The 27,574-nt window shown below is 38.4% G+C and overlaps 1 protein-coding gene across 2 annotated transcripts in view; it reads right to left on the bottom strand.

The window, feature by feature from the left end:
• Positions 1-13,297: 13,297 nt before the first annotated feature.
• Positions 13,298-27,574, bottom strand: part of LOC126262294 (chitin synthase chs-2) — a 380,478-nt gene continuing 366,201 nt past the window's right edge. For both annotated transcript variants that reach the window (XM_049958822.1, XM_049958823.1), the window contains exons 21-23: positions 20,465-20,632; positions 19,947-20,187; positions 13,298-14,379 (exon numbers count right to left, since the gene is read on the bottom strand). In XM_049958822.1, the coding sequence (XP_049814779.1) occupies positions 14,021-14,379; positions 19,947-20,187; positions 20,465-20,632 (768 nt within the window). In that variant the 3' untranslated portion in view covers positions 13,298-14,020. The remainder of the gene's footprint in view (positions 14,380-19,946; positions 20,188-20,464; positions 20,633-27,574) is intronic.

Here is a 27,574-nt window from a genome sequence, read left to right as displayed (position 1 = left end):
TTTGCAGAAGTAGTATTAGTCTGTGAAGTGTTGGATTGGATCTACTGAAGAGGGGGAGGTTATTACACCACTACCTACCTTTACAAATCAGCATCTGTAGCCTGTGACCAGGCAAGCCTGAAGGCTGCCTATGACATTCAACTGCAGAATCTGGAAAGGTGCTGAGCCAGTATGAAAAAAGCCTTCATTCTAGCACTGAAGCAAGTTCGCCCTATTGCCTGTTGCCAGGGTTGGAACATTGTTGACACAGCATGGTCCAAGGCTAGGCTGCTGCAGTGGTGACCTGGATTGCACCATGCCAAAGCATGGTGCTGTGCCACTTTGTGACCTACAACCAAAAGTGACGTCCTGTCCTAACAAAGTAGGAATAGGTGGCCATATTGTATCTGTCCTCAACAACAGCCTACATCAAGAAATACTTCTCCACTTTAGCCTTTTTTTGGCTACAGCTATACACTACCTCCACTACCCGTGAGTATTTGGGCAGTGTCTAGTACTGATGCTGCTGGAAGTTGAGGGCCTACTGTTGGCTGGCATCATGCAACTCCAGGGCACCTTCCGCAAGTACTCGGTTTGCAGTATGCACTTGAGTGCCTCCTGCACTATTTCGACTGTGAGCTGCTAGAGCTGAACACTGAATTTGTGCCTAACAGTGTGGTCAGCCTACTCTGAAGTTTACTGATGCTGTCTGTCTGACATTTGCAGGCCTGATACAGCTACACATCCTGTTGAGATGCTGACCTCAATTCTACTGCAGTTGTCTACCTGGCATGACATCTTTGTGCCAGTGGCTGTCTCTTGCTGCCACATGCTAAAACAAGCAAGCACTGCCACCCAGAGTCTACACTCGCCACTAGGGTGCTGACTACTTCAGTTATATGAATTGTAATAAGTAAATCATACTTTTATTTTCACAGGTTCTATGATTTCATAATGTCTGCAGAACTCATACTTCATACCTGCTGCCGTGTCTACCGTCCTGCAATATCATCATGACCTGCTACGAGGCCAGTAATGCTCAGACCGTCCTAACCCTACTGTAAAATAGTGTTTAAAGACTTTGAATGTTTGCTGTTGGGTTATGAGACTAAATGCTTTGGGAAACAAACTCTGCATACCCATGTTGCATGTTTGCAATATACTGCTGCTTGTTAACTTCCATTTGAATGCACATTGATGTGATGCTACTTGTTGCTGATAAATGATTAATCTCAATTAATTTTTATTTGATTTAAATTATATTTGTGCTATGCTGGTCAACATTAATTATCCTATGGGATTGATATATTAAGATTTTTAATATTAATTTGCCTGCCTGCCTATGAATTGTTAGACCAGTGGATCTTCCCTTGGGTATGTATCGCGTAAAGAGAGATACAGTCATCATAAATTTGTTATTTTGCTAATTACTTCTCATGTTTATGAAATTAATCCTTTGTGAATACTTGCCTGTTAGGAATCAGACGTAATACAACGGTTTTGGACTGTATTCCTTATTTAAATACTGCTACTGAATAAATATTGTGGCATCTTCCAAATGATAAAAAGTATGTAATTTTGTGAGATAGGTAATTTTGTGATAATAGTAATCTAATTTTGTGATAAATTGTAATTACGGTAATTTTACAACAAATTTATTGGATTACTTCTTTTTTTTTTTACAAACTAACAATACAAATGGTCATGCAGGTGAAAATTGTCTTCATTATTGTTATAACATACTGCTAGACATTGTTGCTTACGATGTCTGAATCCTCTAACAGTTGTTGCATATATATATATATATATATATATATATATTTCCCTGTGCCGGAATGCTGGCAGAGCACATGGTACGGTATTAACCAAAACGAACATTAGATTCATTTAGCTCTCTTCTTTTCACCAACATCACTCGAGTAATGTACCACAATGGCAATCATCTTCTGTCTTGTCTTTTTTGCGTGCGGTTTTTGTGATCTCTGATTTCAATGTAGAGGCTTTTTGCTGCAGTTCTTTATTGAGACAGTTTGCTCCTGCATCTTTTTTATTCTTTTCTATTTCACAGTAAGCCTATTGGATTTTATTGGTGCTGTTGGCACCGTCAACAGATTGTATTCCAAGTCTTTTGCGATAGGCCTATTTTGTGTGGGTTGAACAGGCTTATTTGTTAGCTGTGAAAGAGCAACAGCCTCTCCAGGAACAGCATTTCTGTTGAAGGGGTAAATTCCAGCTTTTCTGAAGGCATTTTGTATACTATACACACAAAAACTCTGAATAAATGCTAGATTTAAAATTGTATGAAAGCTGCTTCTGTTCGGCTTACCAGCTGGATTTTCTTTCATGAATTGGTCCACTCTTTTGGCCCAGTGAGCCTTCAGTGATTTATACACACCTACATCAAGTGGCTGCACCAGATGCGATGTGCAGGCAGGAAATGCCAACAATAAAATTTGATTGGTATTAGCCACTGCTATGACATCAGGATTAATATGTGATGTGTGAGAATCTATCAGGAGGATGACAGGATGATCAGGAGGAATGGCATCCACAAAAAAATTGAACCATTCTGAAAACAAATCACTGTAAATCCAGCCTTTTGGAGAGAGTTTTACTAATGAATTTGGAAGACTGTCATGCTTTAGCACATTGCTCCACTGAACTCCTTTGAGTATTATCATAGGTGGAATCCATGTTCCGTTGGCACAGGTACAACCTAAAAGTATATGCGACTCTCCTTGATCTGCATAAGTTCCCTTGTAAATGTATCACTTTCCGACTGACGTAATGAGTTTATTTCCTTTCATGACAAAGAACAAACCAGTTTCGTCACAATTCCATTATCAATCAGGCAAGATCTGAATTTTTAAATATTCCACCAATTTTTTAATTTGGTAAAGAAATCATGAATTATCTCTTCATTTGCGCTTTGAAGCTTGGTATGTAGACACATTATTAACTTTTGCTAATTCAGCAGTGGCTAGAAGTTGCTGCAATAAATGTAGGTAGGTAATTTCTTGATAATGTAAATGTAGGTGGGTAATTTCCTTACATGTCAAAACATAAATTTAAAAGTACAGACCTGTAGAACACACTACTGGCAATAACTTTGCTTTAGTACACTAAACTGATATCTTGCTTACAATTCATACAACTGTGCAACATAAGAGAGCATGCAAAGACTTCATTCTTTTGAGTGGAATTTGCTAAGAAATTCATTGCTTCCCTTAAGCATTATCACGTATTACTTATGGTGTACGAGTAATTGCAATGTGTTTTTATTTTCACTGTATCACTGACTATAACGTAATGTAAAATAAATCACTTACCTTCAATAGTTTCCACGCAGTATGAAAAATACACAGACGATGCAATAACCACCACAGTATTTCATGAAATGGCATCAAGACTGAGAAAAAGTTTTGTATTGGTTCAAATGGCTCTGAGCACTATGGGATTTAACATCTGAGGTCATCAGTCCCCTAGAACTTAGAACTACTTAAACCTAACTTACCAAAGCACATCACACACATACATGCCCGAGGCAGGATTCGAACCTGCGACCGCAGCGGTCGCGCGGTTCCGGACTGAAACGCTGCTCAGACACAGCGGATGGAAAGTTTTGTATTGTTCACTTTTATAAGCATGGTGGAACAGAAACAGGCATATGGTGCCCTCTGGTGGGGAGCACCGAACTACCACAACATGGGCCAACCTTCTCGTTGCATAGGGATGTCCGCTGCACACAAGCAAAAAATTATCGGGATCTCTCCCTTTACCCTAAACAAGGGCATTAAAAACCAGATGTGTAACCAATCTCTATAACACACCAAGGTGAATCAGTCATTAGTCAAGTTTGTACATCTGCTTGTGCCATATCCAGTATTCGGGTCATAGAGTGTGCAGAGACTGCTTCAAGAGAATGTGCTTTCTGATTTTGTTGGAAAGGAATGCAACATGAACCATGGACCTTACAATGGAAGGGTGGCTTATTGGCCTCAATGACACAGATGTCTGTACTGTAGGTGCAACCTCAATGGAGGAATATCCATGGAGAGATCCGACTAACCTCTGCCTCCTGAAGAGGGCTAGCAGCCTTTTCAGGGGCTGCAGGGGAGATAGTCTGGACAATTGACTCATCTGGCCTTGTAATATTGACCATTATGGCCATGCTACATTGGTACTGTGAATGGCCAAAAGTAAGCTGTTATTTTTTCCAAGGGTTTGAAGCTCTGCTGTATTGCTTAACAGTGATGATATCACTGTGGTAGAATAGTCCCCATTTCAAATCTCTGGAGGGGCTACTGAGGAGTATGTTGTCATCAGGGGAAATAAGGATAAAATTCTACAGGTAGAAGTATGGCATCTTAAATCCCTTAATCTGATAGGTTGGTTAAAGAAATTAGGAAGGGAAATGGATAGGATGAAGTTAGTTATAGTGGGAATTACTTAAATGCAATGGTAGGAAGAAGAGGACCTCTGATAAGGTGAGTACTGGGTTATAAATACAAAATCAAGTAATGGGAATGCACAAGTTGGTTTAATAATGAATAAGAAAACATGAATGCGAGTAAGTGACTATGAACTGTGTAGTGAACACAGTATAGTAGCCAAGAGAGACACAGAGCCAAAACTCACACATTAATATGCCCACTGCATCCACGTATGGTGAAGAGACTGAAAGTGTTTGTGATGAGATAAAAGAAATTATTCAGATAGTTAAGGGAAAAAAAATTAATTCTGATGGGGTACTGGAATTTGATAGCAGGAAAAAGAAGAGAAGACAAAATAGTAGGACAATATGGATAGGAAGAAAGAAATGAAAGAAAAAGCGAACTGGTAGAATTGTTCATAGACTGTAGGTTAATCTTTGTTAACACTTGGTTTAAGAACCATGAAAAAAAGTTGTATACACAGAAAAAATATGTTGCCACAGGAAGGTTTTGGATTAATTGTATAATGGTAAGACAAAGATTTCAAAAACGAGATATTAAATTGTAAAACATTTCCAGAACCAGATGTGAAGTTCATCCATAATTTGTTAGTAGTGAACTGCAAATTAAAATCAAAGAAACTGGCAAAAGGGAGGAAATTAAAGCAGATGAGACCTGGATAAATCAAAAGAACAAAAGTTGTTGCAGCTTCAAAGGGAGAATTAGGCAATGATTGACTGGAATGGCTGAAAGGAATACAATAAAAAGATGAATAGGTAGCTTTGAGAGGTGAAATAGTGAAAGCAGCAGAGGATCAAAAAGACAAAGCCTGGTAGAAATGCTTGGGTCGCACAGAAGACATTTTTAAATGAAGCACGTGAACAAGACTACAGATGTTGAAAAATGAGAGATTGAGGGAAAGTTCAAAATGTCTAACAAAGTGGGACTAGTTAGAGAACAAATGCAAGGCTGTAAAAGCATACTTGACTATGGGAAATTATAGTAAAATTAAAGAGGCCTTTGGAGTACAATTTTCGCAACTACACTTTTTGAATTCTTGTGAGAAAGACTGTGTTGTGGAGTTTCTTGTCTTTTTTGTTGACTATATTACATTGCCATAAGATGGCAAGCAGCAATAAGCATGAAAGGAAAGATGTAAGAAGAGATGGCTATAAAGAAGCACTATACATACAAAGGAAATGAACTTGAGAACATTACACTGACTAGTGACAAAAGTCGTGCGATAGTGATATGCACATATACAGATGGCAGTAGTGTCATATACGCAAGGTATAAAAGAGAATTGCATTTGTGGAGCTGTCATTCGAACTCAGGTGATTCATGTGAAAATGGTTCTGACATGATTATGGCTGCACAGTGGTACTTAAGAGACTTAAAACACAGAATGGTAGTTGGAGCTAAATGCATGGGACATTCCATTTGAAATTTGTTTGGGAATTCAATACTCTGAAATCCTCAGTGCCAATAGTGTGCTGAGAATACCAAATTTCAGACATTAACTATCATCATGGACAATGCAGAAGCCAACAGCCTTCACTTAATGACCTACAGCATGGCATATCTGTAGAGCTGTCAGCGTTAATGGACAAGTAGTACTGCATGAAATAACCAAAGAAATTAAAGTGTGACATACAATGAACATATTCCTTAGGACAGTGTGGCAAAATTCTGTGTTAATGGGCCATGGCAGCAGATGACCAATGCTAGTGCCTTTGCTAACATCATGACATCACCTGCACGTCTACTAGACTTGTGACCATACCGACTGGACCCTAGATGACTGGAAAACCATGGCCTCGTCAGATGAGTTCCAATTTCAGTTGCTAAGAGTTGATGATAGGGTTTGAGTGTGGTGCAGATCCCATGAAGCCATGGGCCCAAGTTGTCAACAAGGCACTGTACAAGCTGGTGGTGGTTCCATAATGGTGTGGGCTGTGTTTCAGTGGAATGGACTGGGTCCTGTGGTCAGTGACTGGAAATGGTTATATTCGACTACTTGGAGGCCATTTGTAGCCTTTTGAGGACTTCATGTTCCCAAACAATGATGGAATTTTTATGGATGGCAATGTCCTATGTCACAGGGTCACAGTTGTTCGAAAACATATTGAAGAACATTCTGAACAATTTATGTGAATGATTTGACCACCCACTGAACATTTACAGGACATAATCAAGAGTTAATTTCTGCACAGAGTCCTGCACTGGCAACAATTTCGCAATCATGGTTGGCTATAGAGGCAGCATGGCTCAATATTTATGCAGGGGCTTCCAGTCATTTGTTGAGTCCATGCCACACTGATTTGCTGCACTATGCCAAGCCAAAGGAGGTCTGACATGACATTAGGAGGTATTTTTGTCACCTCGGAAGAGGAAGTAGATGAAAATGAGATGGAAGGTATGATTTTGCAAGAAGAATTTGACAGAGTGTAGAAAGATCTAAGTCAAAATAAGCCCCCAGTATATGATAGTCCCTCAGACTTATTGAGACCCTGGGGAGAGCCAACTGTGACAAGACTGTTCTAACTGGTGTGTAAGATTTATGGGTAGGGGAAATATCTTCAGACTTCAAGAATAATTCCAATTTGAAAGAAGGCAGTTGCTGACAGGAGTGAATTTTACTGAACGATCAATTTAATGAGTCATGGTTGTGAAGTACTGACACCAGTTCCATTCAGAAGAATGAAAGAACTGGCATAAAATACTCATACTAACTACTTACAGAAGAATGGAAGAACTTTCAGCAGGTGCTCTTGGAGAAGAATAGATTAGGTTCTGGAGAGATGTAGGAATGTGTGAAGCAATACTGACTCTATAACGTACCTTAGAAAGTAGGCTGAAGTAAAGTAACCCTACAATGAGTGTCATACAGTTTGAAATTATGAATGCAGCATGGACAAAATACAGGGAGCATAAGATTATCTACAAATTGTATTCAGTCCATACAGGTTTAAGTCTTAAAGAAGATGAAAGGGGACAATTTGTTGAGAAGGGAATGAGACAGCCTTATGGACTAACCCTGACATTTTTCAATACTGAAAATTTTGAGATTGTCGACAACATTGTAATTCTTTCAGAGATGGCAAAGGTCTTGAGAGAGCAGTTGAATGATATGGATACTATCTTGAAAAGAGTGTATAAGATCAACATCAATAATAGTAAAATAGTCAAATTAAATCAGGTGATGCTACAAGAATTACATTAAGAAATAAGACACTAAAATTGGCAGATGAGTTTTGTTGTTTGGGCAGCAAAATAATTTATGATTGCAAAATAGAGAGGTTATAAAATGCAAACTGGCAATAGCAGGAAAAACCTTTCTGACAAAGAGACATTTGTGTACATCAAATATAACTTTAAGTGTTAAGAAGACTTTTTTTGTGGATATTTGTTTGGAGTGTAACCCTGTGCGAAAGTGAAATGAAACAGATGATAAAAGTTCAGACAAGAATGAAATGGAAGGTTTTGAATTGCTGTACTACAGAAGAAATTGGAAGATTGAATAGGTAGATAAAATAATTAGTGAAGAGTAGTGAAATGAATTGACGAACAAAACAGTACGATGCCAAGGATAGACTACCACTCTCCACAAAGAGGAGGTATTGAGTTGCAGACAGGCACAATCAAAAGACTGCTAAACATTTCAGATTTCAGAAATTACATTCGGAAAAACATGGCTACTCTCACTGGCTGATGGGGCCTTACCATGGACTGCGCATTTATCTGATGTGTGCAGCAGTGTGTGGTGGGCATAAGGAAGAGGCTTAGGGCAGAAAGTGGGAGTGATAGCAGAGTAAAAGTGGGGGAAGATGTTGTACTACTTGTGAGAGCATGCAAGATGTGGTGGGGACAGGATAGGATGCCAGGTGCAGAGTTGGATAGTGGAGCTGGGTGATGGAGGGAGAGTGTGAGGGGAGCAGACATAGAAACCAGAAAAAGACTGTAGGTGCATTGGTGGAGTGTGTAGTGCTGGAGTAGGAGCAGGGGAGGGTATAGTTAGGGCAAGGGCAGGGGTCAATGAAGATTTAAGCCATGGGGTTACGGGAATGAAGGATATGTTGTAGGGAAGGCTCATGTCTGCACAAATGTGAACTGGAGCACATCATGTAGCATACTGTGTGGTCCAGCTGTCTCTTGCCAGCTGTCTCTTGGCCACAGTTCAGTGGCGGCCATTCATGGGGCAGACAGCTTGTTGGTTGTCAAGTGCACATAAAAAGTGGGAAAGTACTTGCAGTTTAGTTTGTAAATCACACGTCTGCTTTCACAAGTAGCACTGCCTTTGAGGGGATAGGAGATACCTGTGCCAGAACTAGAGTAGGTGGTACTTGGAGGATCTATCGGCAGGTCTCTCATATAGGTCCGTTGCAGGGATATGAGCTGTGAGGCAAGGGGTTGGGACCAGGGACGGACAAGGCTGTTGGACAGATTCAGTGGGTTGTGGAATACCACAGTGGGAAGGGTGGGGGGATAGTGGGTAAGATATTCCTCATTTCAGAGCATGATGAGAGGTAATCGAAACTGTGGCAGGGAATGAGATTCAGTTGCTCCAGCCCTGGGTGGTAGTGAGTCATGAGGGGAGTGCTACTTTGGGCTGGACTGTGGAAGTCTGGGAGGTGGTAGGTTACTGTAGAGACGAGGTACGGGAGATCTGTTTCTGAACAAGGTTGGGAGGGTAATTTCGATCTGTGAATGGCTCAGTGAGACCCTTGGCATATTTGGAGATGGAGTGCTCGTAACTACAGATGTGACAACCGCAGGTGGCTAGGCTGTGTTGAAGTGACTTGTTGATATGGAGTGAGTGGCAGCTTTTGAAAGGAGGTGTTGTTGGTTGGTAGGTTTGATGTGGACAGAGGTACTGATGTAGCCGTTGTTGAGATAGAGGTCAACATCAAAGAAAGTGAATTGAGTTGAGGGGGACCAGGTGAAGCAAATGGGGGAGAAGGTGTTGAGGTTCTGGAGGAATGTGGATAGGGTGTCCTTACCCTCAGTATAGATCACAAACATCACATCAGTTAATCTGAACCAGGTTAGGTGGTTAGGAGGGATTCTTGTAGATGGCCCATGAATAGGTTGGAGTAGGATGGTGGCATGTAGGTGCCATGTGGGTGCCATACCACAGATTTGTTTATAGGTGATGCCTTCAAGGGAGAAGTAACTGTGGGTGAGGGTGTATTTGGTCATAGTGACCAGGAAGGAGTTTGTGCATTTGGAATCTGTTGGGCACTGGAAAAAGTAGTGTTTACATCATGGGCATTACAGATATTAGTGTAAAGGGAGGTGGCATCAATAGTGATAAGCAGAGCACCATGTGGCAAAGTAACAGGAACTCCTGCGCAGAGATTCTCCTAGTGGGGATTCAGTAACTGGCCAAAATGGTGAATTGTAGGTGGCTGGGGTTATGTGCTTTAGGAAGCACATAGAAGGTAGGAGTTTGGGAAGTAGTGGGGGTAGGAAGCAAGTAGAAGGTAGGAATGTGGGGAGCAGTGGGAGTGAGGACAGAGATAGATTGAGGGGAGAGGTTGTGGGATGGATACAAGAATTTGAGGAGGGATGGGAAATACTGCTGGATTTTTGGAATGAGGTCACAGGTGGACATATCAGACAGCTAGCAGAGTCTCTCCACCAGGTAATCCCTGGGGTTCATAATCATAGTGGTGAAACCTTTGCTAGTAAATAGAATCCTAAGTTTGGGATTTGTAGGTTGTAATTATAATGTTGTTAGTCCATCGTGGACTTCCCATTGAATTGTAACACAAAGAAATTTATGGCATAACATGACTAAAGAGATTGGTTGACAGGAGATAAACAGAGGCATCAAGGAGTCGCTGAACTGATTATGGAAGACGGGGGACTTGGGGGGGGGGGGGGGGGGGGAGGATTGTAGAGGGACACCAAATCGTGAATACAGTAAGCAAGTTCAAATGGATGTAGGTTGCAACAGTTACGCAGAGATAAAGAGGCTACCACAGGATAGACTAGTGCGAAGAGCTGCAGCAATGTAGTCTTAAGCCCACAACAATAACAATGTTACAATTATTTGCCTTCAGTATAAACTACCGGTCACTGAAATGACCTTCAAACCTCTGCAGGTCGTCTTGCATTTCACTGTAGTTTTCTGGCTTTGCAACCTTCCTATAGACAAAAGCATAATCTGCAAATACTGTCACTGAGCCTCCAGCATTATCCACTATATCATTAATATAAATCAGAAATCATAATATCCCTCTAACACTTCCTTGGGTTGACACTCTTGGAGCTTCCTTTACATATACGCTATTTTTAATGCTATCTGCAAGGAAGTCCTGAATCCAATTATAAATCCAGTCTGATACTGAGCATAGATTCTGTTCACTGAACAACAGTTCTGAACTGTATTTAACTGTGTATTTGCCACATTGTCCGCTATAACTTAGTGGAAACTGCACCTCATTATTTTGACTCATTCTTGATATAGTTTTGGTGACCTGCCTTAGCTGCCTCATTCTGTATCTGTGATAAATATAACAAATGTATGTTGTGTAATTTGATTTTAAAATAATCACATTTTCAAGTTGTATCACCATAAGGTTATCATTGTTAATTACTCATACACATTCACAATGCAATCTATTAAAAAACACATCAGTGGAATAGAAGAAAGTTCCAAATATAATGTTTGATTTACAAAATTATCAAGCTCAGTTATTGATAATCTACAGTCATAGATGATGGAACCATTCATGGATATGTACTAAACTCCCTTCCTAGTAAGTGTTAGGATTTGAGGTTAAAAGTCTACAGTACATACACTATGAGATCTTAAGTATTCAGACACCCCCAAAAACATATGTTTTTCATATTAGGTGCATTGTGCTGCCACCTTTTGCCCGGTACTCCATATCAGCAACCTCAGTAGTCATTAGACATTGTGAGAGAGCAGTATGGGGCACTCCGCAAAACTCACGGACTTCGAATGTTGTCAGGGGAGATTGGGTGTCACTTGTGACATACGTCTGTACACAAGATTTCCACAGTCCTAAACATCCCTAGGTCCTCTGTTTCCAATGTGATAGTGCAGTGGAAAGGTGAAGGGACATGTACAGCACAAAAGTGTACAGGCCGACCTCATCTGTTGACTGACAGAGACTGCCGACAGTTGAAGAAGGTCGTAATGTGTAATAGGCAGATATCTATCCAGACCATCACACAGGAATTCCAAATTGCATCAGGATCCACTGCAAGTACTATGACTGTTAGGCGGGAGGTGAGGAAACTTGGATTTCATAGTTGAGCAGCTGCTTACAAGCAACACATCACACCAGTAAATGCCAAACGACGCCTCGCTTGGTGTAAGGAGCATAAACATTGGACAATTGAACAGTGTAAAAACATTGTGTGGAGTGACGAATCATGGTACACAATGCGGCAATCCGATGGGAGGTTGTGGGTATGGCGAAGGCCCAGTGAATGTCAGCTGCCAGCGTGTGTAGTGCCAACAGTAAAATTCAGAGGCGGTGGTGTTATGGTGTGGTCGTGTTTTTCATGTAGGGGGCTTGTACCTCTTGTTGCTTTGCATGGCACTATCACAGCACAGGCCTACATTGATGTTTTAAACACCTTCTTGCTTCCCACTGTTGAAGAGCAATTCGGGGATGGCAATTGCATCTTTCAACACGATCATAATGCAAGGCCTGTGGCGAAAGTGGTTACACGACCATAACATCCCTGTAATGGACTGGCCTGCACAGAGTCCTGACCTGAATCATATAGAACACCTTTGGCGTGTTTTGGAACACCGACTTCATGCCAGGCCTCACTGACTGACATCTATACCTCTCCGCAGTGCAGCACTCTGTGAAGAAAGGACTGCCATTCCCCATGAAACCTTTCAGCACCTGATTGAATGTATGCCTGCAAGAGTGGAAGCTGTCATCAAGGTTAAGGGTGGGGCAGTGCCATATTGAATTCCAGCATTACCGATGGAAGTCGCCATGAACTTATAAGTCATTCATGGATCTGTACTAAACTCCCTTCCAGGTAAGTGTTAGGATTTGAGGTTAAAAGTCTACAGTACATATTCTGTTATTGAACAAAAATATGTTAAGTGAACAAAATTTTTAACTGATACTGGTAGAAGTAAAGCTGTGAGGACGGGGCGTGAGTCATGCTTGGGTAGCTCAGATGGTAGAGCACTTGCCCACGAAAGGTAAAGGTCCTAAGTTTGAGTCTCGGTCTGGCACACAGTTTTAATCTGCCAGGAAGTTTCAAAAATTTTAACAGTTCCATCAGAATGGTCAAAATATTAATGAAGCAGGCGGTGTATAAAAAATGCTTTCTACTCAGTGTGCCTACCTAAAAGTTTGAAAAATTTATGCTAGTTTACTTTTTTACCCAGGTACCCCATTGCTATCTACAGGGTCATACTGACAAACAGCAAAACTGTGTCTATGATGTTTTAATGAAATTGGCTGGTCCATTTGCAGAGGAGTGCTATTCTTTTAAAAACAACCCCACCATTGCTCGAATTCTTGCTGACTCCAGTTATCATATCGTTGTTTGTGCAGTAACATAAAAATGGGAGTAAAACAGTACTTTGCAGTATGTAGGCACTGTCTGTCTGGTAGTCTAGCAAATTTTTATCTATGTTTAAGATCTTAAAGTCTACCATTTTTAGAGTCTTCTGTATTACCAGTATTTATTGTTTAGACCAGTGGCAAGTACTTATTTAGCATTATGAGTGTTGACTCTGTTGATGCTCAACAACTGCATTATGTAATCATTAATTCAAGGTCATTGAAATGGTAGAAGGGATAAATATATTTTGAATTCAGGAATTCAAACAATATGTTGAATAACAGATTGTGAGCCAACCATATAAGAACATCATCTTAAGGAAACATTATTTATTCTTAATCAAAAATTGTACAAAATGTAGAGGATATTCAATTCTTGGTGAAACAATCACTATGGGCTGAAACATCATTTTAATTATGTCTTCAGCTTCCAAAACAGACACACACACACACACACACACACACACACACACACACACACACACACACACACCTTAAGGGAAAATAATTTTGTTACTTTGAAACAATTCATTGTTTGCTGCTGCCATTGACATAAGCTGAGCAGATATTTGAGGAATAAATATGACTGAAACTGCTTCATTAACATGAAATATGGCAGTGATGAACCTTTTTTTTAATAATGATAATTCAGTGTTGTTCTCTTTGATTACCATCATCAGCATATCATAAGGAAACTACAAAAATACATTACTGGCAGTGTAAGTGTTGAGATATGTCTAATTTGCTGGATAATCTCTCAGTTTTATTGCATTGGTGAGGGAATAATTTCATAATTTCTGATATTATATGGGTAATTGTTTAAATTAACTACAACATCAGATTTTTTTAATAAATAAAATATTACAGTGACTCATGTTTCTCACATGGAACTTCAATATTTATTGAAACATTCAGTCTCATTTAGAATCTCTTAAAATTATGAGCTTCCATTCTAATGTAATAAGCGTTTTGACCACCTAATGATTGTTTATTCAGAAGTCTTCGCCACAAGATTTTTTATATGCATGTCTCAGCTGTTTACATCCGTTGACCCTCTGAATCTCTCCAGCTTACTCCATTCCTGCCATTGCTTTGTATTCTAACAGAACTAACCCTTGGGTCTGTGTTCACTTCTGAAAGGCCATCATAAGCACGATTCACTTGACCACCACCATTGACTTCAAACATATCCTTCACACTCATGCTTGCAGAAGAAGCTCTGTGGCTGCGAGGTGGTGGTACTATGTTGTTGTTACCAGTGAGCCCATATTCGTTACTAGCACCAAGTGTTTTCATTTGAGATTTCCGCCTCTCTGCCATTACTGAATTTCGCCGGACCTCCAAAGCTTTAATAGTTTCTTTCCTCATTGTTAGCTTCCTTCCAAGAACGGGAGTACCTGTAAGAAAGTAAATAATTCAGCATTTCAAGAATGATTTTTTTCATTTATGTTCCATAAAAGATATCGAAAAATGTAAATTGTAAGAGGTACAGAAAAATGAAGTGGTTGGGAAACTCAAGAAGATAGTAGCAGAAATGCTATTGAACTAAACATATTTCTTCAGAGGTGTGTACTTTGAAATAGTTTATTGGTGAAAAAGATGATTACATCATAATGCAATGTAAGTATTGTATTCATTCATGTATTTAGTCATTCACAGTGCATGGAGATACGTTGTACAGGAAAAAAGAAGGAAGTTTCTGAATGCAGAATGACAAGAAAAAGAAAATATTTAAAATTTATGTTGCAAGAAAAAATTACTACCACTTTCATATTCTCTAAAATAAATTCCTATTAATTGTATGTGTGGCAAACTAGGACTCAATCCTGAAAACTACCTTTTTATTAGACAATGCCATACTGCTTTATCTGATAATGTTTCATAGCTTGTCCCAAACTGTTATCTTACTGTTCCCTGATCTTACTTCTTTCTCCTTTTTTGTGCTTTAAATAATGAAACACTGCCTCCAAGAGGTAGATGTGCATCTTAAAAGTCACAGTTTAACATAGTCACATATAATCAGCTGAACATCTATTTTGCAAAAGGGAAGTAACTGCTGCTCAGAATTTCTAATAGAATATGCTGGATTTGTAGCATATATCTGTTACATTATGTGAGGATACAAAATTGGTCATGCTAAATTTACCACAGTGACCAGAATTTATGACATCATAGAAGAATATAACCAAATTTGCCTTGATATTAATATTTAAGTATGATAGAATGATGGTACGTGTTTTGGTTCTGTGTGTGTTTCAGACACTCCTGGATGTTACAGAAGTGAAAGCATGCAGGCAGTGGAGCTGATAACAAATACATTGGGTAAGAAACAATGTGCCATGTTGAACTGCTGTAGATTTACACCCAGAAAGTTTCCTAATAATCAGCAAGGAGCAGCATTGCAGTTTTTTTATTCCATACGGCTTGTAGTAATATTATCCTTGTTAGTATTACAGTTACTGGTAATACCATCCACATGAGCTGCCTGTAAAGGGGAATGCAACCAAATGTTCTTTGATGGAGACACGAGATGAACATTGTTCATTCAAGTTTCTACAACTTGTAAATCTTCTGCAGTAATGTGTGTCAATGGATTGCTGACACACTTTCATGCATATGATAGTATCTTCCAGAATACCTTTTGAATTTCATATCTTAGTTTTATTTGAGAGTATATGGGTTCAAATCCTTGTTCAGTGTCCTTATTTAGGTTTTCCATAGTTTCACAAAATCACTTACGGCAAATACCAGGATGGTTCCTTGGAAAAGGGCATGACCAGTTTTCTTCTCTACCCCTCTCCCAATCTGAGCTTGTGCTCCATCTCTAATGACCTTGATGTCCACAAGATGTTAAAGCCTAATGTTATTACCTTCCTCTAACTTCCTTAATCTGACAGACATATTTATTGCAGCTAATGTTTTATTAACAAAATACTAATTTTTGTGCTAACATTGGGACTGTGTTCATGTGGTATCTAATGTAGCAACTACAAATAGCAAGAATTTTTTCCAGATAGCACATTGTTTCATGGTTATTTGATGATTCCTCATTGCCCTGCTATTTTAATGAACAAATGCATGAGTTATCCTCTAAATGTGTGAATTACCTTGTTACATTCTGGCTGCAGTGGCCAGAAATACTGGTCATGTGTGCAGGAGTTGTGCTTGCTTGTGCAAATGTGTGTATGTTTTGTTTTCTTTTCGAAGAAGGCTTCGGCCGAAAGCTCATGTGTAACAGTTTTTTCATTGTACCTGTCTGCTACTCAAGGTGTTATCTTTACAGTGAGTAACAATCAATCCTTTTCATAGGACTTTGGTAGGTGCTGTAAGGCATATAGAACTGTATGTTCATGGGTGTTCAAATTATCTTACATAGATTACTTCCATAATGGGTAGAGGTCACACAGTGCTTGTCACTTAATGGTTTTCAGTCTTTAGCTCTCCCAGTCCTCCCAACTGTCATCTTTCAACCTCCTTTCTTCCTTTCAGGCACTGTTCTTTTTTCCCATTATGTCAGTGATAATCTTCTTTTCCTTCTTTGTGTTGAAATAGATACTACACCTCTTTTTGGCAATATTCATCTTGCATTCTCACTACGTGTTTTTGCCTTTGTCACTATACCCTTTGATAGAAGTGTTATTTAGTTCTAGATCTACAGCATTTCCACCAACTTTTAAATATTCCTTCTTTTGTGTTTGTAACTACACCCTATTTTGAATATTCCTTCATTATTTTTCATATTATAAAGGTTCTTCACTTGTCACGAGTTGAATGTCCATGAATAAGAGGCTATTTTGATTACTGGTGTCCGAGAAAAACATCCAAATTCGACCAGTGAGAATATGGATGCTCTATATGCTTTTGTCTTTATAACTTATAGAAGATAATGAAAGGTGAAGCTCTTGCTTAAATCTATAACATGTTATGTATTGAAGTAAACTCTGCTAGAAAAACCCTGATCAACCACACTGAGGTTGGGCAATGAGCCAGCACCTCATTCTTCATAAAAGAAATTTTGACTTGAAATAAAGGAGAGATACAGTTCCACATCCTTGATGTTTTCTCATTCTTGTTGAGGAGGATAGGTTTCTGGATATGAGTAGGTGTTGATATCAAAAATATTTTCCTGTGAAACTGTGAGGGAGGTTATATGATCTGTGTCTGTAAAGACACACACTTTTGTCATTTATTACTGTACACAGAACAAGTGAACTCATTACACTAATCTGGCTTAATGAAACAAATAGAGGAAATAAACATTAGAAAATTTACAGGAGATCATTATGAGTTTTATGAAAGTGTTGAAGCAACTTGCAAAGTTGAGTGAGATACACTTTCAGGTGATTTGTCAACAGTTACATAATGTATACAGGACTTTCATCATGGCTAACCTACAAGTAATTTCCATCTTAAATAATGAATGGCGTGTTATTTCACTGTCGTTGTGCACAAGGCAGTTTTGTGTGAATAGGAACAAAAGATTTCATGATTGGTGAGGTTATATACAATTATTACATTTTTGTGATGCAGCACAAAGTAAAATGGACATTCAGTTGGAAAGGGGTAAAATGTGTTTCATAGCGACTGTTCTCATAAAATATAGCTTCAGCCAATAGGAATGGCATATAAAGATTCTGTAGGTATTTATTTAGTGTTATTTCAGTGAACAGAGATCAACTCCAAGTCATAGACGAGACTAGATGAATACTGCGAAGCTTTACTGAGGCTGTTCGCTAGTTTTTATGTACAACTGGCTGCCAGCTTTTATCATATTATACAGAGTCCACCAGAAAAATGTATACACACTTAGTCAGGCTCTATCAAGTCTGATATTGTCGTTCAGTTTGAGTTACAAGTGTGCTGGACAGATGTTAGTACTTTCACCTTGGTATTGAGAAAACAAGATGGATGGAGCACACTTGACATTCGAGCAATGAAAATCTATTGTGAAGTGGTTTTTCAAGTTTGATAATTGAAGTGTAACATCACGGGAGGCAGGAGTTTGAAACAGAGCCGCCAACCCACCTAACAATTAAATGCATCATTGACAAGTTTCAATTGCATGGAACGATTTGTGATATTCACAAAGGAAAATCAGGAAGACAGCATGCATCTACAAGTCCAGCTTCGTTGGATCTCATGTTGGAAACATTTGTTAATTTTCCACAGAAGTCTGCTACACAATTTTCATGTGAAGAGGAGGTTAACAGCACAAGTGTACGAAGAATTCTGAAATCTGCCAAATGGAAAGTTTACATTCCACGATTACTGCAAGCGAATACAATTTTGCAAATGGTATCAGCAAAACTGATGATGAACAATTTGTGACAAAGGTAGTATGGGGTGATGAGGCACAATTTAAATTTAATGGAATCGTGAATCAGCATAACAGTGTGTACTGGGCACCAGAAAATCCGTATGTGTATGTGGATAAAGCGGTCAATCTATCAGGGGCACATGTGTGGTGTGGACTATCATCTAGGGGCTTAGTAGGACCCTTTTTCTTTAATGCTACTGTCACTGGAGAAGTGTACCTGGAAATGTAACGCACATCAATTTTGCCAGGTATATGTGTGCTTTATGGAGCTGATGAAGAGGTCTTCTACCGACAGGATGGGGCACCACTACACTACCACCTAGCCATACGAGTTTTCCTGACTGACTATTTTCTGGGGCATTAGATTGGACGAAGAGGGCCCATTGAGTTCCCTCCTTGGTCACCAGGTCTAACACCTATGGACTTTCACTTGTGGCAAACTGTGAAAGATGACGTCTATTGACATAAGCCACGCATGCTGGAGGAACTTCGCAATGAGATTACAGTGACATTTGCAACGATCTGCACCGTAACATTGACTGATATAGTTGCGGCAACCGCTGGTCATTCTGTTATGTGTATAGCCACTAAAGGTCAACATTTTGTACATTTAAAGAAACCATGTGCTAAACAGATGGTTGTACAACATGTGTGATCAATTATTAAATGTAAAATAAACACATAAATAATACTTTTCATAGTGTGTATATATTTTTCTGGAAGACTCATAATTAGCTTTCCCTATTTAATGCATACTCTCTGGAATGTCTCCTGTATCGTGTAAATGATAGGAATTCAATACATGGCCATGCTATGAAAAGTTGTTGACCAGGGTGTGGACTTCATGCACTTGTAAAGTTTTTTACTGTTGTTCAGAAGTACTTTGGTGGGAAAAATAGTATTGTTTATTCTTTCCAACTGTATCAGATTGCACAGGGTTCTAGCTTCCTCTTATTTACATCAACATCTGCTATTCACATGTAAGTGCATGACAAATGGTTCATTGAACCACTTTCAAACTATTTTTTGATCATTCTACTGTCGAATAATGCATAGGAAAAATTAACAACCATATATTTCAGATTTCTATTGTTTTACTATGAAGGTCATGTCTCCCTGTGTGTGTGATTTTGTGAAAAGATTTCTCTGCATTGAAAAATGGCTTTGTTTTAATGGGTGCTACCCCAACTCGCATATCATATGCGTGATACTCTCTGCCATATTTCACAATAATACAAAATAAGATGCCCTTCCTTGAACTTTTTTGATGTTCATGTGGTAAGAGTCCCATGCTATGAAATACTCAAGAAGATAAGCAAGCATTGTAAAGTCAGTCTCTTTAATAGATTTGTTGCAGCTTCTAAGTGTTCTGCCAATAAAATTCTGTCTTTGGTCTTCTCTACAACATTTTCTATGTGATTGTTTCAATTAAAATTGTTTGTACCTGTAATCATTGGCTATTTAGTTGAATCTAAAACCTTTAAATTTATGTTATTTAGCCAGCAAAGTTTCTTAATGGAATTCTCAGTTATTGAAAGTCAGAAAAATGTTAAATGCCATAATGTTAGGTAAGAAATAATGATTGGTGAAAAACTGTCAGTGTAATCATCACACCATAACTCATCACCAGGTGCTGTCTTAACATACCTGGAACGTTCCCATCAGCTGTCATATTGAAAAAGCGCTGTTTGAAAGCAACATCAAGTGTTCCAATAGTCCTTGTCTTCTTTCTCTGCCTTTCCAAGTTATGGATAGTCCGCCTGTGTTCAGGTTTCTGAGCACCTGAGTCATTCTCGTAATCACCATCTAAGTCACGTAATCTCTGCATATTCTTTGCTATTTCCATGAAGTTTTTGTCTATTATAGAGTCCTGTGACAGATCTTCCTTCTGTGGAAAAAATTATTCAACAAATAAAGATCAGTAAAATTTAAAGTAAATAATGGCTTTCATAATTATACTACAGTTCTTTGTCAATGGCAGCTTCCTTTAGGATCTAATAATTGTCTAGCATATAATGCTGTTTAGCAGCGATAAGAAAATAAGGCAGTAAAATACATGTTCCAGGCAATGATGTACTAATTAACATACTGCTTGAAGGAGAAAATTCCAATTTTCATATCAGTTGTTTTATTTTACACTTTGTTTATTGTCTATAAATTCTTACCTTTCTGTTAAAGCACCACCTAAGTTCTGTGGATGCAAGTATATGTGACAGTGTTCCAAATCGGTGAAATAACATAGCCACAAATTGTATCACCAAAATCAAAGCAAAGAAGAACACAAATACCAAACCAATGGGCTCAAGCTGCAGATACTCTTTGGTTATGTGAACCTTAGAAAAGAGAAAAATTTAACGCAATTAAATATGAATATATTATAACAAGTTTTATCATTTTATAGATTGTAAAAATATTTATCAATCAAAATTTTCTGATAATTTATAAAGAAAAAAGAAAAAAAGAAAAAGTTAGTGAACATTGCCAATCACCATCCAAAGATTAGTAACTTCGAGCACTGTAAATTCCTGACACCTGACTGCCCCGTATGTGAATACCAGTAACTTATTTATGTCAAATGAACTGCAGCAGTATTCACTGCACTGTCATCATATTACTAAATACTTTGAAAAGGCCAAGGTCTGTGCATACCCATTCATTCCACATTATATAAATCTTCTACTTTTACCCATACAGCATTTGTTTCATCAAACAACTGTCTCAAATATGAGACACTACATGTACACTGTTTGGTAGAATAGATCATTTACTGAAGATCAAATCATGGATCATGGATACAGCTCACTGCACTGAAAATTTCTTTAGGTTATCCAGCCTTTCTCAGAGGGCTGTGTAGTAGGCACTTGTGGCTCTTCTATTTTTAAATATAAAAACCAGAAGTTACGCCTGCAGATGTGAAAACTTTTGGCATGCACAGCATATACCGATTAAATTTATGTATGAAAATCATTAAACATGTACCCAGCAGAATGATTTTAGTGGTAACAAGATTAGGTTAGGGCAAGATACCACTTTCTTGTACCAGAGATTGTTAAAACTGAGTTTGTGCCATTATAATGTGAACAGATAATGTCATTAATATAGTCAAGCAATAATTTAATTATTCTGAAATACAAAACTTTGTTTTATCAAAACTTCCCCCCTTCATTTGCAACTAAATAACAGTCTTACTTCTGTGTTATTTATGGGTGTTCCCATGTAAGATGGAGATGACATACATTCCAGTTATTGCCCATGTGATAACTTGGAAGAGGCTCACTATTCATTTGTGTAGCGAAATGGAATATACTTTCAAAATTGGGATTTGTTAGTAATTTGAGAAATGTAGAACACAGCTAATCTTACAAAAATATGTGAGGCAAACTGTCTTGAGACATGTGGAAATAATATGACCATACACTGCAGCACGAGATTACTAGCTTTCTAGATGATTGGCAGAGCTCTCTATTTTAAAAGTTAGTCATATAATTGTATGTATGCCTTTTTGAAGGAAAATAAAATACTCAAATATTCTGAATCAGACGAAAGGAGACCATACGTTTCAGCAGTTAAAACTACTACTATAAACATTCAGTAGTAACTGGTGAGCTGGTACAAGAAAAGATACTGCTAGCTTCTTCATATATGTCATGAGTCAGTAAAACATATACATATTTCCAAGGCTGAGGTTTAATATCTGTACATATTGGTGGTGGCTGTTGGTACTTCTGAAGGAGAAAACCAAATTGAAAGCTAGGAGGAAATCTATATTCCTTTCATGACTGTGGTGCTGTAGTAGATATACTATAATATTCTGTTCTTTTGTTTGTCCTCTTCTCAGTACCTCACACTCAAGGTGGGTAGCAAGTGAGACAGTACCGTGATTTAGGTTTTCTGCAGTCTCTAAATCCTTTCAGGTAAATTCCAGGTTTTTTCCTTCAAAAAGTCTGATTTCAATTCACAATCCTTATCAGACTTTGAACTTATGCAATTTCTGTAATAACTGTGCTATGTACCATTCTTAAAATAGAATAATATGTATCACAGTTGGTCTTATAATGAATAATAATGATGAATCTCATACAAGAAAATAAGTCATCAGTCCATAAAGGAAAGATATACAGGGTGTATCAAAAAGAATCATCTGATTTTGCACATCTATGTTTCTGAAACTAATAAACATGTGCAGTGAATTTTGTTCTTTGATGAACGGGAAACTCAAAAGATTTTTTCATACTGATTCATAGGTGCTCAATACTGCACAAAACATAAACACAAAATGCTTTCTGTTGTCCTGCATGGCGTACGTCAATTCAGTATTCAAATTTTTACCACACTGCAGTGAGCAGGTCTTGGGTTACAGATTCCACTGCTGCCGTTATGCGATGTCTCAGCTCATTCATTGTTGTTGGTAACAGAGACACATAAACAGAGTCTCTTATAAACCCCTACAAGAAATAATCACATACAGTCAGGCTCCAAAGACCTTGGAGGCCAGTAATGTAACGCTGAATCATTTGGTCCAGTGCAACCGATCGATCATTCCATAAACCTTCGATTTAAAAATTCCCACACTTCCACATGCCAGTGTGGCGGTACCCCATCCTGTTGGTAAATAAAGTTGTTCAAATCAGTCACCAACTGTTGGAAAAGAAAGTTCTCAGGCATATCGAGATATGTGCTTCCTGTAAAAGGGTTCTCTGCAAAGAAAGCTGGAGCATACACCTTTTCCCATGAAACTGCACAAAACACATTAAATTTTGGAAAGTCCCTCTCATGCTGTACAACTTCATGTGGTTGTTCCATACGCCATATTCTCAAATTATGACAGTTCACCTTTCCATTTAAATGGAATGTTGCCTAATCACTAAACACTAATCATGGAAAAAACTGTTATCCTCCATCTTGCCAAGAATGAAATTACAGAACTCCACACATTGTTCACCTTCATCAAGAGCTTGCAGTAAGAATTTTGTATGGTTTCACGTGTAAATGTTAACACAACACATGTCAGATGGACTTCGGGAGCAAGCTGAGTTGTTGAGCTGTATGGCAAACGGATTTCTGTGGACTCCTTGTAAAACTGTGGTGTATGCGTTCAACTTCTGTGTCAGATACTTGGGGACAGCCCAGCAATTTTCCTTTACACAAACAACCTGTTTCTTGGAATTGTTCATGTCATCATGTAATGCTCTGTACTGTAGTGGATCCACACCATAACTAGTATGAAAGTCAGGCTGATCAGTTATTACTGACCTGCACTGCACAAAACATAAACGCAAAATGCTTTCTGTTGTCCTGGCACCATTTTTACTATAGCTGAAATGGGCAGACACTGCTGCTATCTTGCAGAATCCACGTACAACTCAAGAATTTACATTGTTCGCACACATACCTCAAGTAACATTATAGTTATGATTTTTTTTTAAATCGGATGGTTCTTTTTGCTACACCCTGTATCATTTTTTGTGTTACATTGTTTATCTCCTAATTCCATTAGTTTCTAAGTATTTAATTTTGTATGTTTAGATGATATAATTAGTAGCTGACTATGTTCTCTGCTGGTATAGTCTCCTGTCGTTCACCTCATTTATATTTTAGGCTTTTGATATTAGTTCACTTAATTAGATTATAAACATATTTCTCATACCAATGTAACTTTTTATATGTAACTGCACTGCTCTTATATTTACAGTTATGTTTCATTAAAAAGGCATTCATAATAAAAAATAAAAAAGAACTAAAATGATTTGGTCTGAACTGAATGCTGCTCCACTAACATACACGTGATTTTCAGTCAAAAAGTAGCCATAGCGTCCTATTTTACTTTCAATAATCTCTGTGTAATCCAGTCTGTTTACTATTTTTGTGTTAAGTAATTTGCACAGATATGCATGAATTTGTGTATCTTACATTTTATATATTGTACACAGTGCATCAGGCATAAATATAAAAACACACAAGACGTCACACATTTACCCAAAAAGCAACAAAAATTTAATGGGTTAGAACTTCCACCAACACATATTGAAATTTTAAAGATATAGACAGGATTAATTTACACACATATTTTGTGAGTGTGGAAGAGTCATTGGCAAAAAGATGTACATTTTGATTTTACAGTGTGTTATCTATTGCCTGCAACACAGATTTTCTAACAAATTTTCTACCATTGTAGAGCTTAAATGACTTGGTAGTAGTACTAAAGGGTTGATGTGCTAAAGAATTGTAGTAGTTGTCATTGTTTCTACTGTCTATTAGTTTTGTCAGTGACAACAAATTTTGGAATAAGTACGTAACTGATCTCTCCAAATCTATTAAGTTACTGTTGCATAAAGATAATTGCTGGAGTATAAAGACAAATGCAATGCAATCGTACAACAGACGCTACATATACCACATCATGTGTTGGACTGTGAATAATATAATTGTATAAATAGGAAGATCCCAATCAGGAAATTATTAAAACCACAAAGAGAGATAGCAGTGCAGTTCCTAATACCACCAATAAGAGCACATAAAATAGACAACAGCAGTCTTAGCTTTTGGAATCTTAAGTTCCTTCCTCAGGGAGGAGAAGAAATTGTTGATTTATGTTTGGTGGAAGGGGTTTTTGGGGATGTTGACTATTCTGGGAGGTATGCCTCCTGAAAGTAAAATATAGTAGTGAAGAGTAATAATAGCTCATCATAATTTAAAAATAATCTCTATTTAGTTTTATAACTCTTCCACTCTTCCATTTTATTTCATCCATTCTAGTCTTCACTGTTAACTCAATGAAGTTCCATTTTGTGAATTGTAGGTACCAAAAACCCCAATAACTGAATATATTAGATTGTTTCATAGTTCCTTATGGAAGGATCGAAGATGAAGTATCTCTGTAGGGACACCGTCACCTACATTTAAATCCATACACAAATTTCAGATGTATGAAAAACCACTTTTATTTATCACAGACAAAATACACAACAGTAACACTCCAAAAACCAAACAAAATAGCACAAAAATAGTTTGTCTATACAAAAAGGTGCTTCACTGACCAAACTCGATTAATCGACCATTTTACTGTCACAGTCTCCACCTCCTTCCCTCTCAAGTGCAGAGCACTGCAAATGAAGGGGTATTTGAACTTCACCGCACATCTGGTTCTCATGCAGAATTCTGCTGTGAAGGGTGTGTAGCCACAGGTATGTCCTGTAAGCAGGAGCCAGACATTGGCAAAGCAGCTGCTGGCGATATGGGTGTTTCAAGTGCACTGCACATTAATGGGTGTAGGCATGCTGCCATCTGAGGGTGTCTGTAAGACTCATACAGGCTTGGCCCTCTTAATGGACATTCTGTACCATTTACCACTAAGTAATATATTAGTCATATGATTCTTGCAGCACAAAAGGACTGGTGTATGGGGATTGCAGGGGGGCTTGCATGAAATCAGTGAACAGCTTGACATGGGTGCAATCAGTCAACACATTGTGCACAAAATTTGTTGTGAGCCATGCTGTTAAGCTGGGGACCATTGGATGTTGCAGATATATAAAGGTGCTGCACCAACTGAAGTAGCTGCAAATCAAATGGCAATGGCAATTGGACTGAGGAAGTCTGCTGGAATCCTTAAAGGCTTGCCAGAAGCCAAATTTGTGGCTGATGTACTGAGGTCCATTTTATATGCTGTTTGTTAACATTAACAGGACCATCTTGTGTGCTTGTGGTTGGTTGGTTGATTTGGTGGAGGGGACAAAACAGTGAGGTCACCAGTAGCATTGGGTTAGGGAAGGATGGGGAAGAAAGTCAGCCATGCCCTTTCAAAGAAATCATCCCAGCATTTGCCTGAAGTGATTTAGGGAAATCACAGAAAACCTAAATCAGGATGGTTGGATGTAGGTATGAAACATCATCCTCCCAAATGTGAGTCCAGTGTGCTAACCACTGCACATCTTCTCTTAGTGGTGTGCTTGTGTCCACTTTTTATAGTGACACAAGAGAGCGGCCACTTGACCAAGCCATTGCTGGCCAGATAGTAACTAATGGTATGGTGTCATTGAAAGCCACACTTTTTGGACAATTTGGGGAAGAGGATCAACTGAAATTGTCATCCCTGGACCATTGTCATGTGAAGGGAGTGACCAAAACATGCCACCCAGGTACTGACAAACATTTTTGCTGTCATTTTGGCAGAGATGTCAGTAATTGGTACAGCTTCTTCCCATCATGTACTCCTATTCACTGCAGTGAATAGGTATTTGTAATGTTCAGAGTGTGGCAGCGAGTGAATGAGATCAATGTGGATGTGGCCGAACCTCCTGACAATTCAGAAGAAACTATGTGTGCCAGGGTATGTACACTATTGAAAGCTGTCTTTCTAAATGGTGATGAGATGTGATGTGTAGGTCAGTGTTGTGAGGTGCCGTATCATATTTTTTCACTGTCACCTAATAGCCCTATCTGCTGTATGCACAGTCATGTGGAGGGATCATTCAGTAATAGTTGTAGTTGATGGTCCGCCACTTGAGTTTTTGCGAGTTTGATGTAGTCCTACATTTTCACCAAGTTGTCAGTTCCAGAAAAGTAGTCACCAGCTATGTCTTCCATGCCTTGAATATGATGAATGCGCATGGCTGACATATTTATACACATTCCAATGTATTTTTCCATGCTGTAAATATTTAGAAAATACACTTAATGGTTGCCAATGGTTATTTACTTTTTAATGTAGAGCCACATCAGTGGTTGGCATCTACTACCATTGCCAATGGTGACCAGTATAGGATGGGCAAGCAGCATCACCTTCGTGAAGCTGTTCTGTAAATGACTGACAGTTTTATCCCTTTCTGTCATCTACAGGTGTACCAGTTACCCATGGCAGTTTTACCAGACAGAGCGTTGATAAGGGGTGTTTGCGTGGCAGCAGTCTCAGGAAGATGGCATCACTAAAAATTCTACATCCTAAAGAAATGTTTTAGTTGGCAGTTATCTTTCAACTTTGGGAGGTTAGATGAAATTTGTAGAAGATGAGCAGGATATCATATGATATTTAAAGGTTTCTTAAGTAACCACAATAAAATAATTTTTTTTAATTGTTCTGCTTTCAGTGTTGGGGCCCTGTTGTCTTTTGTATTTACTAGTCGCCATCCATTTAATACCTATCAAGCAGAATTAGTCTATTTTGCAAATGATGCAAGTATTATAATCAATTCCAACAGACATATAGCAATAGAAGATGTTGTGAATATGATTTAAAATGATTAGTGACTGGTTTTCTGCAAACTGACCGTCTCTCA

The sequence above is a fragment of the Schistocerca nitens genome, chromosome 6, assembly GCF_023898315.1.
Source record: "Schistocerca nitens isolate TAMUIC-IGC-003100 chromosome 6, iqSchNite1.1, whole genome shotgun sequence".
NCBI classification, from domain to species: domain Eukaryota; kingdom Metazoa; phylum Arthropoda; class Insecta; order Orthoptera; family Acrididae; genus Schistocerca; species Schistocerca nitens.
Note: the sequence above shows the minus strand (reverse complement) of the source record. Positions and strands in the feature narration are given on the sequence as shown.